General features: G+C 29.3%; 1 protein-coding gene, 1 long non-coding RNA gene and 2 pseudogenes across 10 annotated transcripts; all 4 read left to right on the top strand.

The window, feature by feature from the left end:
- Positions 1–924: 924 nt before the first annotated feature.
- On the top strand, positions 925–14,379 carry LOC149878850 (uncharacterized). Of its 7 annotated transcripts, none has more exons than XR_016446794.1 (3): positions 925–1,283; positions 12,062–12,203; positions 12,674–14,379. It is a non-coding gene; the product is annotated as an uncharacterized LOC149878850 (long non-coding RNA). The 7 variants fall into 7 exon arrangements; XR_016446797.1 differs by lacking the exon at positions 12,062–12,203 and having other exon boundaries at positions 1,151–1,283; positions 12,674–12,738; positions 13,151–14,379; XR_016446799.1 differs by lacking the exon at positions 925–1,283 and having other exon boundaries at positions 11,471–12,203; positions 12,674–13,926; positions 14,188–14,379.
- Positions 1,949–3,845, top strand: LOC149878853 (uncharacterized; annotated as a pseudogene). The gene is made up of 2 exons (XR_016446791.1): positions 1,949–2,191; positions 2,492–3,845. The product of XR_016446791.1 is annotated as an uncharacterized LOC149878853 (transcript).
- On the top strand, positions 6,432–9,032 carry LOC149878852 (uncharacterized; annotated as a pseudogene). The gene is made up of 2 exons (XR_016446790.1): positions 6,432–6,527; positions 6,664–9,032. The product of XR_016446790.1 is annotated as an uncharacterized LOC149878852 (transcript).
- On the top strand, positions 9,011–9,573 carry LOC149878851 (uncharacterized). Its single transcript, XM_090071215.1, has one exon. The coding sequence runs from the start codon at positions 9,100–9,102 to the stop codon at positions 9,448–9,450; it is 351 nt and encodes a 116-aa protein (XP_089927341.1). The 5' UTR covers positions 9,011–9,099; the 3' UTR covers positions 9,451–9,573.
- Positions 14,380–15,323: the final 944 nt, after the last annotated feature.

Here is a 15,323-nt window from a genome sequence, read left to right as displayed (position 1 = left end):
CTTGATTCTCGCATTAACTTTGAAATTATTTTATAAATTACCAATTAATTTTGAATTTACAATTCCAAAGTAATTTTTACAATATGAAAAAAAGTTTTTATTATATCCAATATTTGTTCAATCATTTTAAACAAAAACAACAAAGCAAACCTGTGGGTTAAACAACTAAAATATAAAGAGGTTTATATGTGTTTTAAATTCAGAAGAATTAGAAAAAATGCCTCTAACAATGTGTTTTCTTCGCCATATTTTATACAAACTTGGACAAAAAAAGCACTCTTTTCGCAGAAAAGTACACGCAAATGTGAAGTCTAACAACCATAGAATCCCATATCCACTAGTCACATGATGTTTTTACTAAATTAGTTATTTCATGTAACTTTGAATCTTTAAAAAGCATACAAACAACAAAAAGCTGCTATATTTTGGCCATTTTTTCAAAGGCGAGATTCCTACTTAAAGAGCTATTTCTTTGCACAGATAAAAGATATCTTGCTTCTATTTTTTTTGCCTGAAAGATAAATGCCAAGGCTTTATTTTATTAAATTTTGAAACTTCCATAGTCCATTATTAAATTTTGAAACTTCCATAGATAATAAGGTTAGATAAAAACGTAAAGCATCCGTTGCCTCTTTTTAAAGAAGTTTTTAGTGCCATACCCTATACGTTGGGTCCCTGTACACAAACCACAAATGTCAGAGAGCTGATTTTTTGTCAGGTTATAGCCAACACATTTATGTGAAGAGTTTTTGATATTTTTTAAAAACTCCGTAACTCAAAAGTGAAAAAAAATAAAATAGATTTACAACAGGGCTCCAAGTGCGATCCAAACGCAAAGTGCTATAACCCAGTGGGCATTAGATGTCAAACCGACGTCGGGTTTACGTTGGGTTTTCATCGGCGATGTCAACCGACTTGTTGCAACGTTGTTATAACATCGCGATAACGACGTCAAAACGACGTTGTCTTACCAACGTTGTTCTGACATCGTGCGATGTCTTTTGACATAAATACGACGTAAATCGACAATTTCATTTATTAATAAATAAAATTTGCATACCACGGTAGGTCACACCACGGTAATTTTATTATATTTTTTTTGAACTGGAAGTTTGAATACCGGAAAATAAACATCTTAATGGAAAAAAAAAGTTATTTAATAATAATAAAAATTGTTATTACTGAAAAAGTTTATTTATCGGGAAGATTTAAATTTAATTCATAAGACTTTATTGACAGCCATTAACAAACCATAAGACGTATGCTTTTTACGGCAAGCAAAAGTTAGTTTATTTTTTTACTTGATTTTTAATTAATTGTGATTCTTTAAAACATATATATAGGTACGTAGAATTACGCGTTTTACGGAGCCGATATTTGTGCTAAAATTCTGTGCTACGTTTTTTGAAGTTTGCTTTTCGCTATTTAGGGAGAAACGTATTTTGAGGTTTTTTATTTAGAGTTATATATTAGTATAGATATTTTTTAAAAACTCGAGTAATTAAACTTTATAAATCTGTACCTTTCGATTACAATAAAAACTTTTTTAAGTAGATTTTTAAATGACAAAAACTTAGTTATACTTTGTGCATTCAGTAAATGTTGAAGATATGCTTGTTTTTTTTGCAATACTATTCTCGATGTTAAGTTTACACAATTTCTTTGCACCTGCCAAATTTTATTGATTTATTTCATGCAGCACATACTTTATTTTGTGCAGCACTTTTGGTACTTAAATTTTGATTTTCCACTTTTATTTTGAGACATGGGGAGGGGGAGGGGCAGACGAAGAGGAACTTCAATCTGCTTTTAAATTTATAATAATTGGTTCAGATTTAACTAAAAAGGAAAATGAATAAAAATGAAAAAATAAAAATTTTTGTGGTAATCAAAAGTTCTCCTAAATCAATTATTAAAATCTTTTTAATTCTTGATATTCATATGAACGCCAAACGTCCGCAAAACTTTATATCCGCCATGATGGGTGGCAAAAAGATGTAAACAAATGTAAAAATGGTAAAAAGATGTTGCGCACCATACTGTGAAAACAGAAAAATTAAAGGTAGCACAATTCCTTTTCATAGGTTTCCGAAAGAAGAAGAGCGAAGGAGGTTACGGATTGCTTTCTTAAATAGAAAGATTTTGCCGAATTTGAAGTTTGCTTACATTTGCGGTGAACATTTTATTACTGGTAAGTCGTCTTCTTGCGTGGATTTATTAAATGTTAAATACATAAACACATGAGCACTTATAAATTTACATATAAATACATACATATATATTTATATATATTTATATACAGCAATATATACTTATATACAACAATATATATATATATATATATATATATATATATATATATATATATATATATATATATATATATATATATATATATATATATATATACATATATATATATATATATATATATATATATATATATATATATATATATATATATATATATATATATATGTTTATTTTTTAGGAAGAAAAAATGATGATAAAAATCATGCTGACTTTGTTCCCTCCATTAAAAAAGTTAACAGAAAAAACAGTATACCTATTGAATTTAATGACATGTCATGTAATTCATCAAGGAAAATATATTCAAAAAGATCAAATCGTTTAAAAAAGAGGAATGCTGAAAAAGTGCTTATTGAAGAAAATAGTATTAACAGTTGTTTGCAAGAACAAATTGTTGAAGAATCTGAAAATGTTAAAATTATAAAAGAGTTAAAAGAAGAAAACGAGAAGTTTAAAAATTCAATTAAAAAACTAAAAGAAGACAGTAAAGCAGAAATTGAACTTCTTCAAAAGGAAAATATGAAATCAAAATATATTATAAAAAAACTAAAAAATATAAAAACTGCACTCATCAAGAAAAACAAAATATTGAAAAATCAAGTTGATCAGGCTACTTTTAAACTAATAAAAGACAAAAAAAAAGCTCAATTTTATACAGGTCTTCCTGATATACATGTTTTTAAACATGTTTTTAATTTAATTGAAAACTATGTGCCAGCTAATAATGCTTCAACTATGACAAAGTTGCAAGAATTTTGTATTGTTTTAATGAAACTGCGTCTAAATTTGCTGGAACAAGATATAGCGTACAGATTTGGGATAAGTCAACCAACTGTATCACGAATCTTTGAAAAATGGCTTCTTGTAATGATGCGCAGACTATCCTTTTTGATAAATTGGCCAGAGAGAGATATCTTAAGGAGAACAATGTCAACTTGTTTTCAAGAATTTTTTCCTAAATGTGTTGTAATTATTGACTGCTTTGAGATTTTTATTGAAAAACCAAAGATCTGACAGCTAGAGCTCAAACTTTTTCTAAATATAAACACCATAATACTGTTAAAGTTTTAATTGGCATTATTCCACAAGGCTCAATATCATTTGTTTCAGAAGCTTGGGGCAGAAGAGTATCTGACGTTTATATTACAGAAAATTCTGGAATATTAAATAATTTACTTATTGGTGATCAGGTGTTAGCAGACAGAGGTTTTACCATTGCAGATTCCATTGGTTTACATTGTGCAGAATTAAAACTTCCTGCTTTTACACGAGGAAAGTCTCAGTTGTCTCAAATAGAAGTTGATTGGACACGAGAGATTGCCCATGTACGAATACATGTTGAACGTTTAATTGGGCTCTTAAGAAATAAATACACAATTTTGCAAGGAGTACTTCCTAATAAACTAACCAGTCGAACAGATGATGGAATATGTACACTAAATAATATTTTAACTGTTTGCTCTGCTTTATGTAACCTTTGTTGTGGAGTAGTCCCTATTGATTGACTTTTATTTTAATATATAAAAATACATAAATGTTGTGTTATGTTTATTTATTCATTTAAAACTTTTTTTTTTTTAATTCTGGTTTTCTTTTGGCAACAATATGGGCAAAACCATTTTCCAATTGGTTTGCTTGTGAGTCCAAGACAATTAAGATGATAGGTTTTTATAACGCAAGTTAAATCAAAACATTTAATTATAATACTCTCTTTGATTTCACCGCAAGTACATATTGTTTCAAAATTGCTACTTTGTTCTAATATTTACAAAATTATTATGATTTCTAGAATACCATTTAGCAAGGAGTTCAGGCAATATCGCTAAAATAAAAAAATCTCTTGCTTTAAGTTTTCAGTGAGGAATTCTTTATCAACATAAATCTTTTCAATTAGACTGGCTTCACCATCATACACAATAAAATAACATCGGAATATTTGAAATTAACATTTGTAGCTGAACTTGATAAAAATGTTGATGATTTCTTTTTAAATAATGTTTTCCGTCCTTTATTTCCATGCAAAACTCTTTACCATTATTTGCCAGTTCAAAGACATTTCTTTTTGTGCATTTAAATGGACATTTTATCTCAACTATATATTCATGAGGACAGCATGTGCATTTCATAATACCATCAGGAGTTGCTTCGAGGTATGGCCATCTGGGTGTTCTAAGTAATCCACCATCAAAAATTTCAACATTTTTGTGAGTTGTTAATAGATGTGATTTTAAATAATTTTTAGCTACAATTTCATTATCACAACCATACTTTGTTGCTTTGGTAATAAAATTTTTTTTCTGATGGATAACAAATTTGCATTATTAAATTTTTAGAAGGCATGGCTATATTTGAATGACAACAAGCTTTGAATTTACTAGCTGTTATAACCCCTGCACGTGCTCTAAACCATAAACTTGATTGAGATTGAGTTTTTGTATGATCTGAAAGCAATTTAATTTCATCTTCATTTATTTTTATATCTGAAAAAGTTTTATTTGAAAGTTGCACAAGTTCATGATTGTTCATGTTCTCTTTTGTAAAAGTTAAAAATAATTGTATTTAGTTTTGCAACTAAAGGTATATATTTATAACTATATTCAGGAATTATACGAAGAATTACACTATCTCTTGCATTATCTGATATTTTACTGTAAAAGTTAGCAATTTCTGTCTCACTTGGAATTGGAACAGATAAGGCTTTTTTAATATATGGTTTTGCTTGTGTTTTGTTCTTCACTTTTGCTTCAATTTTCTTTTTAGGATCAGTAAAATTAATTTGTGAAAGTGGCAAATAAGTAACTTCCTTAAGGTTTTGTGGCAACCAAGCACACAATTGAGATGTACAAGCATCATCATTATTTCTTTTCCAATAATCAGATGTTAACATTAAATAAAATAGGGTTGCTCCAATATGAGAACAGACTTCACATAAACCTGCCATACATGTGCAATGTGCATTTATAACTTCACCATCTTCTTGAACGCTAACCCATACCCTTGTTGGAGTTTTAGAAAAAATGCTCTGACCATGTCTTACACGACTGGTAACAATATAAATAGACTTTACACCATGAATGAACTTTACAAGAACGTTGTGAACAAGACAACTTGTTACATAGTTGTAAGATTCAAGACCTTTGTAAGATTTTAAACTAGAACTTGTAAACTGACTTGGAAAGTTGATTAGATAGCTGTATATATCAGCAAAAGTCAGATTAGGCAATTTGTCTACGTTATTAGTTAGTTCACAGCCTTTTTCTGATAAAGAATACGGATCAAAAATAATCTCTAAAACTGATAATTTTTCTTCGTATCTCTTTTTTGCTTCCAAACTAAGACTCTCGTAATACTGTGATCGCATAATTGTAGGCAAAAAAGAATTTAAATCAATTTCAACAGATCGGCTTTTAGTATCTAATATTTGTTTACATTTTTTTGCCACCCATCATGGCGGATACAAAGTTTTGCGGACGTTTGAAGTTCATATGAATATCATGAATAAATGATATTACCACTACTTTTTGTTGAATAGTAATTTATTTGAATCATATTAAGTATGCTTCAAATAAATGATTTAGCTAGTTTCAATTTTTATAAGTTTTTATGCTAAGTATTGAGACAGTTCAATTATAAAACTCTAATATTTTTAATTACAGTTCAACTGTAGATAAAGTTCTTAAAATTTTTATCTTCAATTAAATTAATAAAATTTATTAAAAAACCTTGTGCAAATAATAAAGTTAATTATAAATAAAGTTAAAAAAACCTTGTGCAAATAATAAAATTAATTATACTTCTTTATTATAAAGAACTATAATTAACTTTATTATTTGCACAAGATTTTTTTAACTTAATAAAAGTTAATATTACTACAAAATTATGACAAAAGGCACTGTTAAAAAGGTCACAAAAAATTACAATGTTTATCTTTTATTCAGTTATGACTTTGATTTCATTTATTTAAACTTGAAAAGTTTATTTGATTCATTTCTTCATAATTGCATTTAAAAAAAAATTTTTATCATTATATATGTTCATTTATTTTTTTAATTTGCTATTAATTTATAATTTTTCAATGAAAACAGTTAATTTGCAATTTTAAATAGTTCTTTAACCAATTTTTGTTTAGCTTTTTTTTAATATGCAGTTAATAAGATTAAAATTGGTTTTAGTGAAATTGAAAACATTAGCAGTGTACTTAGCATTGGTTGTAGAAGGTATTTATGCTATTTTTTGCACTTACTTTTTCTTTTATCTATTTATATTTTCTTATTATAGTATTTCTCCTATTGCATAGTATTTCTCCTATTGCATAGTATTTACCCAATTGACTAAGTTGGTATAATTTTAAAGATAATATGGGCCCAAAAAGAAATTTTCATATATTTCGTGGCAAGTTTAAAAAGTTTTCGTCTGCTAACTTCACATTACCTTGCAAAACAAACAATCAGTGTAGGGTAGGGCATATACTTTTTTGTTTTACTTTAAACAGTGAGTTGTTTATTGAAACTGTCAAACAAGTCAAAGAGTATTTTGGCTTTAGTATTAGCAAAAATGATATTCAGACCCTTGTTAATAAAGCAAAGAAATGGGTTTACAACTTTAAAAGAGACTCTAAACATTTTATTGCATTTTGTAATGAGACCTGTGCATTCCAAAAACCACTATTGACCAATTCATCGCAAGCTAATTCTAGTAGCATAAACCTTGTATCAACTTCTTCAGTTGTGTCATCATTGGAAAACATTACTATGTTATCTTTAATAAATAGTGAATCTTTATGTTCACAAGGTCAGATTATAAATTTACAGAGTAGGCACAGTTCAAGAGAAGAATTAGCTCCAAAGAAAATAAGATTAAAGAATAGGTTGTCTCATTTGTCTTAAAAGTTAGCTAGCTCTTCTAAAGAATACCAAAATAAGATAGCTTCATTAAAAGCTAAAATAAAGAGCACACCATATCAATTGAAAGTTTTAAGGCAAAGTGTCAAAAGAAAAGAAGATATTATAAAAGCTTTAAGAGCAGAAGTTAGAGACTTAAAACAAAAGTTACAAACATATTATTACAGTAGACGTATTCGCAACCTTATAATTACAAGAAAGGCAAAAAAAGTTAAAGAAAAAGAAAAGTTAAGACAAATGAATCTCAAACATAGTAATGTCATAAGGAAAAACAAAATGGCATTATCTAAATTAGAAAATGATATGATCCAGATGGAGGAGGACAATATTTCACTTTTAGATACATCAGAAGACAATAAGCTCATGCATTACAAACAAGAATGATAATTTACAGCATGTTGTTGTCTGTCCCAACATATAACATTCCATTCTTATTGCAGAAAATTGCACAATATTTAGGTGTTAAATTTTTACATATTCCTCAGCGTATTACAGTTGAGCAAATGGCTCGTGAACTAGGCAGTATATCTGAATTGCAAGCAGCAGAATGGGCTTTCAATAATAATAATCTAACTCTTGGGTTTGATGCAATAACGCAAGAGGGTGTCCATATCAACAGCATCCACTTGACTTCAAAGAATAAATGTCAAGTCATTGCCCTTGACCAATTACCTGGAGGTACATCTGATGATTACCAAATCACATATGTAATGCTGTGGATCATATGGGTTTAGTTTATTCAGATTATTTCTCACTTTCCTTTGACGAATGTCGTAAGTCTATTATTTCAAATATATCAAACACAATGACAGACAGAGTTGCAGCAAATCATCTTACCATTACCAAAGATTGTGCAACCTGGGGTAAGAATTTAAATGAGCTGAACTGTCATTTGCACCCGCTTGATATAATAGCTATTTCATGTTGATCAGCATTACAGTCTTTAGAAAAGGAAAGTTGCCTATTATTTGGACACGACTGTATGGCAGTTAAAATTGTTTTGGCAATGAACAAAATGAGATTTAAAGATGGCAAAGGTGATCCGGCAGGATTTGTAAATTTTTTAGACAATAATGAATTGCCATGAGGTACAATTCCAAGATATCGTGGCAATCATCTTTATATACTCTTCCGTACTTGTTTCATCTTTATGAAACACTACAATGCTTTTAAGCAATTTCTGACCATTGGAACAGTAAAGTGTGGCACTTTACAAACAGTTCTGCAATCAGCATTTTGTAATACAACTGCCATAATACAAATGTGTGTGCTAGCAATATTTGGAAAACTTCTCACTGGACCCTGGAAAAAAAAATTTTATGTATCAGCTGAAAAAGCAAGTTTTGATCATATTGCAGGTATCCAAGTAGTTAAGATGTTTTGCATACAATTAAAAGTTGCAAATCTAATCCAGGTGCACTGATAAACAGTAAAAAGGATTTTTTCGAAAATCCCCTTAAATCAAATGTTTTAGAACCTGTCAAAAATCTATGCTCCATCAATGAGCAGGTTATCAACATGATTTTGGCTTGTCTTATTGCGGTGGAAGATGTTTTGAACCGTCAATATGAGCGGTATTTCTCACTTTCTATAACAGAGACACTTAAAAAGGAGACAGCTAGTGCAAGGCTTCACAACATAGATAGTGAAGAGTTAATGGGTATGTTTAATGAAGCTAAAGGAAGATCTCCAAATGCAACAGTTTGTTATATATCTTGCAAAATAAGATCAAAAAAGAATAGAACCATAGATTACCTAGATAGTCTTGACCAAATATCTAGGGAAAATATAGTTGCAAGCAGCTCGTAAAAAAAGAATAAACAATCGACTGAAACACACTGCATTACGAGCAGAGATTTCAAAAAGACAGACATGCAAAAGACAAAAAATGGATGAAAAAGAAAACAGAAAGCTGGAGCAAGAGCTGCGTGTTCTATCTTTTAATGATATGAAAAATTTATATAAGCACTTATCTATTAAACAACTTGATGACTTGTATAATGTAATGTATGAAAGAATTGTTGGGAGAGAGCTCTGTCATGAATGGTTTGATACAGATAATAACAAATCTGTCATGAATGATGGGCGAGTAGAAAAAGTAAGTAAGAGAAAAGAAGACAGAATTTATACCATTTCTTACTGGAAAAAGGATGAATCTGATTCAGAAGCTGTTGACCATCTCATAAAAAAAATCCAGCTTGCTGCTGATGTTATTGCAGGAGAGTTGATTTTTTCATAATTTTGCTGTTTTTATTATGTGGTTTAATGTTATTTATGTAATAGTAGAAACCAATATTAATATTACTTATGTGATTAAAGTATTATAAATATATATTTAAAAGAAAATAATATATATAAAATATATAAAAATTAATTGCAGCAAGTGTTGTGACTTGCAAAAAAAAGTACAGCAAGTGTTGTGACTTGCAAAAAAAAGTACAGCAAGTGTTGTGACTTGCAAAAAAGTACAGCAAGTGTTGTGGCATGCAAAAAAAAGTACAGCAAGTGTTGTGACTTGCAAAAAAGTACAGCAAGTGTTGTGACTTGCAAAAAAGTACAGCAAGTGTTGTGACTTGCAAAAAAAGTACAGCAAGTGTTGTGACTTGCAAAAAAAAGTACAGCAAGTGTTGTGGCTTGCAAAAAAAAGTACAGCAAGTGTTGTGACTTGCAAAAAAGTACAGCAAGTGTTGTGGCTTGCAAAAAAAAGTACAGCAAGTGTTGTGACTTGCAAAAAAGTACAGCAAGTGTTGTGACTTGCAAAAAAATGTATAGCAAGTGTTGTGACTTGCAAAAAAAAGTACAGCAAGTGTTGTGACTTGCAAAAAAGTACAGCAAGTGTTGTGGCTTGCAAAAAAAAGTACAGCAAGTGTTGTGACTTGCAAAAAAGTACAGCAAGTGTTGTGACTTGCAAAAAAAGTACAGCAAGTGTTGTGACTTGCAAAAAAAAGTACAGCAAGTGTTGTGACTTGCAAAAAAGTACAGCAAGTGTTGTGACTTGCAAAAAAATGTATAGCAAGTGTTGTGACTTGCAAAAAAAAAGTACAGCAAGTGTTGTGACTTGCAAAAAAGTACAGCAAGCGTTGTGGCTTGCAAAAAAAAGTACAGCAAGTGTTGTGACTTGCAAAAAAGTACAGCAAGTGTTGTGACTTGCAATTTTTTTGATAGACGGCTCTGGCTTACGTTCTCGTCGTGTCTATCGTTAAAAATGATTATTATTTTGTTTCATTGATTGATTTTTTCATTGATGGAATTTAGAATTTTAATCATTTACTAAAAGCCAAGACAAAAATTAATAATTAGTTTAGTTCAAAATAATTTAATATAAAAATATTATTTTTAGATTGGGAAGGGGGATTTAAACGCTATTTATACAGAGAGAATGGATCCTCTGATGCATCTTGTAATTTTGTTAATGTTATTTTATTTTATTTTAAATAAAAGTAATTTAAATCTTTTTCTAAATTGCATATAAAAATTTGATTCTATTTTTAGGTTGGAGGGACGTGGTGGTATACACCCCGTATTTCATTGAATCAATGTGTGTATTGCTAGTAGTAAAATAAAGTTTTTTTATTTGATACTAATTTTTTTTTTAATAAGGAAAAAAAATTTTATAGAAAAGATTTTTTCATTTTAGGGTGTGTTAACACCTTTACACCCACTGACACCCTTACACCCACCCTAAGTCTCATATTTGGCAGTGGTCTGGAAACAAATAATAACTACTTCTAAAAAATGATATGAAAATCAACTATTTTACCAAAAAAAAAACTTTTATAAATAAAATTTGCATTTATTGGTGGTGTAGGTGTTGGTTTGGTACCCCCTCTAGCCTCCCATATACGCCCGGTGGCTAGAAACCAACATGAATTTGTAGCCTACTCTTATACCTAACTTTTGATACCAAGTTATAGGTGTTTAAAAAATAATTGACAAACTTATATTAATTTTAGTTAAGAAAAGTATTTTTTTGACCACAGTTTCTTCAACAAATCCATATATCAAAAAATCGGTGTTTAAAACGTTATAACTTTTTGTCAAATTGATGGATTTTGATAATTTTTTCATTTTTAAAATACTGTAATAAAGCTCTTTCCAATGATATATAGCAATCTAATATTAGATCAATTAAAAAATTTCATGTAACATACCTAATATATATATATATATATATATATATATATATATATATATATATATATATATATATATATATATATATATATATATATATATATGTATGAATGTATGTATGTATGTATGTATGTATGTATATAAATTAGTAAAAAATATTTATCTGATTTATTTTATTAATTCATTACTGCAATGTTTTTAAGTTTATTTGTGTATGTAAATTCAACAAGAGTGCTCAATAAATAAAGCCAGAGTTATATATTTTATTTTATGTGATAAATTTAAAATAAAACTACATAATTTTTACTACTTTAAGTTTCATGCTTATTGCAATCATCAGGTAAAAAGTACGTTATGCTTTTCTGTTAAAAACTATTTCTAAATAGTTAAATGAGGGAACTTGTTTCATAATGGAATGTGGTGATTTTTTCTTTCATCTCCTACAAATACTTAGAGTTGTTGAGTATATGAGCTTTTTGTGAATAAATGTTTGTGGTTACGCCAATATACACTTTGTTAGATGTGTTAACTGTTTCATCATGCTTTGCAGATCTTGTCTCTGTAGTTTCCATGATCTCATCCCACTTTCTTGTTTCCATGTTAATTTTTTCGGATAGGCAGACAGTGGGATAATCATGAATATTCAAAAATGCATTTAAATGGATTGGTATCACAATCTAAAACTTTTTCAACAGCTTTTTAACATTATTCTTTAGATGTCTTACATTAATAATTGGAGAGCACAGAATCAAGAAATCAATAATCTAATTAATGATTCTCTGCAAAATGATTCTGATGACAATCTACAATTTATTAACAATGAAGTTGAATCTCTTCGTTCTGAGTCAGCTAAAAGTAGTAATTGATCATTATTTATTATTATTAATAAATATCATTATTATTGTATTAGGGTCACTCACCCTAATACAATAATAATGATAAAATAATAACCAGTTGGTACAGTTGAGGGATCTAAGTTTGTGAATGACTTTGTAAATAAGAGGGTAGACTTAAGAATACATATTAAAATATTTAAGAATTATGTTACGTGTTATTAATTTTGTTTTGTTAAGTTATTAGTCATCCTAATAAAAAAAAAATTCAATACATCCCTCAAATCATATCAAATCAACATCACAACAACCATTAAAACTAGGGTTTAAAAATTAGGGTGAATAGACATAAAAACTCTGTCTTGTTAGTATAATTTAAAGTTATTAACAAATTGTACAATAAAAATATCTGTTTTTATACTATTTACAGTAAAACAAGCAATAAGATAAAAAGTAAAACATAATATCAATAGTATCTTAATGCTTTTCTTTTAGGTTGCCCGTCTTTCAAGAGATGGTGGGATTAAATTAAAAGAAAATATTAACAACATATTAGAAAGGTAATATTATGATGCTTTTGTGGGGACCGATAGCACTGAGTAAACACTAAATGTGCAACATAATAACAAACACAAAAATTTGTCAAAGCGTATTAATGGTAGAGTAACTTTTAAGTTTATAAAATTTTATTTGTCTATGCTATTGTAGTTCATGGTGTTAATTTTTTTAACAATTTCTTTTATGCAGACTAAAAAAAATGGCTATTTTTGAGTTATTTAAAAGTAGGTTTTGAATTTTTGAAAAATTATTTTTTTACCTTGCATCAGCAGAAACATTTCAAAAAAGTCAGAAGTTCTCACTAGTTATCAAATATTTTGAAGACCTGAGTGTGCTACTGACATGCATATTTGATAGTTAAGAATATTTATTTATCAATATATTTATTCCAAAAACAAAATCTTTTGTTTTCAGAATCAACTTCAGAGTCTGATACAGAGAATGAATACACACTTCGTTTGAGAACCAGAAATCAGGGACAGACCATTACTGTTATTAAAGAAGATATTGAGTAAACCATGAGAACTGATGTAAGTTTCCATGCATATTTGATAATTAAGAATATTTATTTATCGATATATTTTGATGATGAAATGGATACAACCAATAAAATGACTGCCATAGAGGCCTAAAAAATTTTTTAGGCCTCTATGGCAGTCGCAACACTTTGCACACTCATGTCTCCAGATATTTGATAACCACTAAGAGTTTCAAACCTTGTAAAAAAAATGACATCTGCTGATGCAAAGTTCAAAAAAAACTATTTGTAAAACATTAAAAATATACTTCAAAATTTCTTAGCATCTTTTTAGTCTCCATAAAAGTCAATAAGAGAAAATTGTTGATTTCATTTTTCTAATTTTAGGGAGTTAACAGTTTTAGTGGCTATAATTACTAGGGAACAGAAATTTTGTTGATTTTGTTGTATCTGTGAGAAATGACAACATCCCATGAGAGATGTGTGACCACTTATGAGAGTTGTGTCATTTTGTTCAACTCTCAACTCTTAACTTCGAAATATGAATTGGTCTCTACGCGGAAAAAAGAATTATGTGCGGTACTTCCAGAGACGTATGAGAGGGTTGAACTGCAAACCTCATGAATACAAGGCGAGCGCTCTTACAACTATTCTACTACCGCACTAAAGTTGACAACAATTTAGCTGATTTCGACATTGACGAAACCCTAAAGTAACAAAACAGACTTAATATAAAATTTTTTTTTTATTTACCTGTAAAGATGGTAAATTGGTTAACTTTTCTGAAAGTTTTTAACGTTTTCAGTCAGTTTAAGCTGTTCTTGTCGGGTAGTTAATGGATTATTTTTTTGAAGTTTCATTAGTTGCTTGTTTTTTGTAACCGAAATAACTTTACTTATATGATTTGAAATTCTAAATTAATTAAAGTTGGTTTTTATATATTTATGCCTTTATACTTTCAACTTTTCTTTAGCTTGTGTCATGACGAAAAGAAGCGAAGTTATGGCAGTCGATATCAAAGCGGAAGTTTAAAAGGTATTGCGGTAGGCCCTAGCAAAGTTGTTGGCGGGGTTGGTGGGCGTTTCCAGAAAGATACTGATGCAAAATAGAATGTTGTTTTTTGTAATGAATGCCTTTACGCCAGAAAATATGTGCTATTCTTTAATTGTATTTATTATGTTGGTTTAACATCGCTCTACCACATAATGACATCGTCTTTACGTCATTATTCTGACGTCGTTCCGACGTTGGTTTAACATCGCTCGACGTTGGTTTAACATCGGAATTCTGACGTCGCCCGATGTCTTTTTTTCGACGTCGCCTAACCTTTCCATTTCCAGCGTAAATCCGACATCGATCCGACGTCAGCTCCGACATCGATCCGACGTTGTTCTAACGTCGCTTTGCCCACTGGGAAAACTTTAAATGTGTTTTTCTCTTTTGGCTATAGAGATTAGATTTTAATTTTTACATCTGGTGATATCTGAGACCATGCAGATTAATATCCCATCGGTCGTTTTTTTGGTCTTCAAAATTGAGGTTGGGACCATTTTTGGATAGGTGTGGATTCCTATCCAAAAAATATCATCCGACTGTTATCCGATCCTAAGTACCGGACCAAATTGTTATCCGAAAATATTTTATTTTATTTTTTTCCCGATGCACAGTGGGCCAGATATATAGGATATGGTGGACAAAACCTAATTATTACCCAATTGCTCCCCAAATCCATTTAGATATATAAATAATCATTACACATGAAATAATATTTATTTTTATCAAGAATATTTTAATTTTTAATAACAAAATTACAATTAATAGGCTTAGTAAAAATTTTTTTTTAAAATCAAACTTCTTTTCAAAAATCAAACAACAAATTGTGTTTAGCTACAAAGAATAAGAAGAAGGTGGAGCTGATTCCCTCAGCAAAGCCAGAACTTCACTGGGGATTTTTTTAAAACTCTTACTATTTTTGTTATGACCTTTTCTTAATGATGTTATGACAGGATCACTAGATACAAGTAGTCTGTTAACCAGGTCGCGATTTGTATCTATTCTAGAAGTCTTTCTACTGAAATCTTCCCTAAACTTTTTAAAATCCTTGTTGCG

This window comes from Hydra viridissima, unplaced genomic scaffold (genome assembly GCF_058129835.1).
Source record: "Hydra viridissima isolate aposymbiotic clone 2 unplaced genomic scaffold, HvirCarnegie_v1 scaffold_14, whole genome shotgun sequence".
In the NCBI taxonomy this organism is placed as follows: Eukaryota; Metazoa; Cnidaria; class Hydrozoa; order Anthoathecata; family Hydridae; genus Hydra; species Hydra viridissima.
Note: the sequence above shows the minus strand (reverse complement) of the source record. Positions and strands in the feature narration are given on the sequence as shown.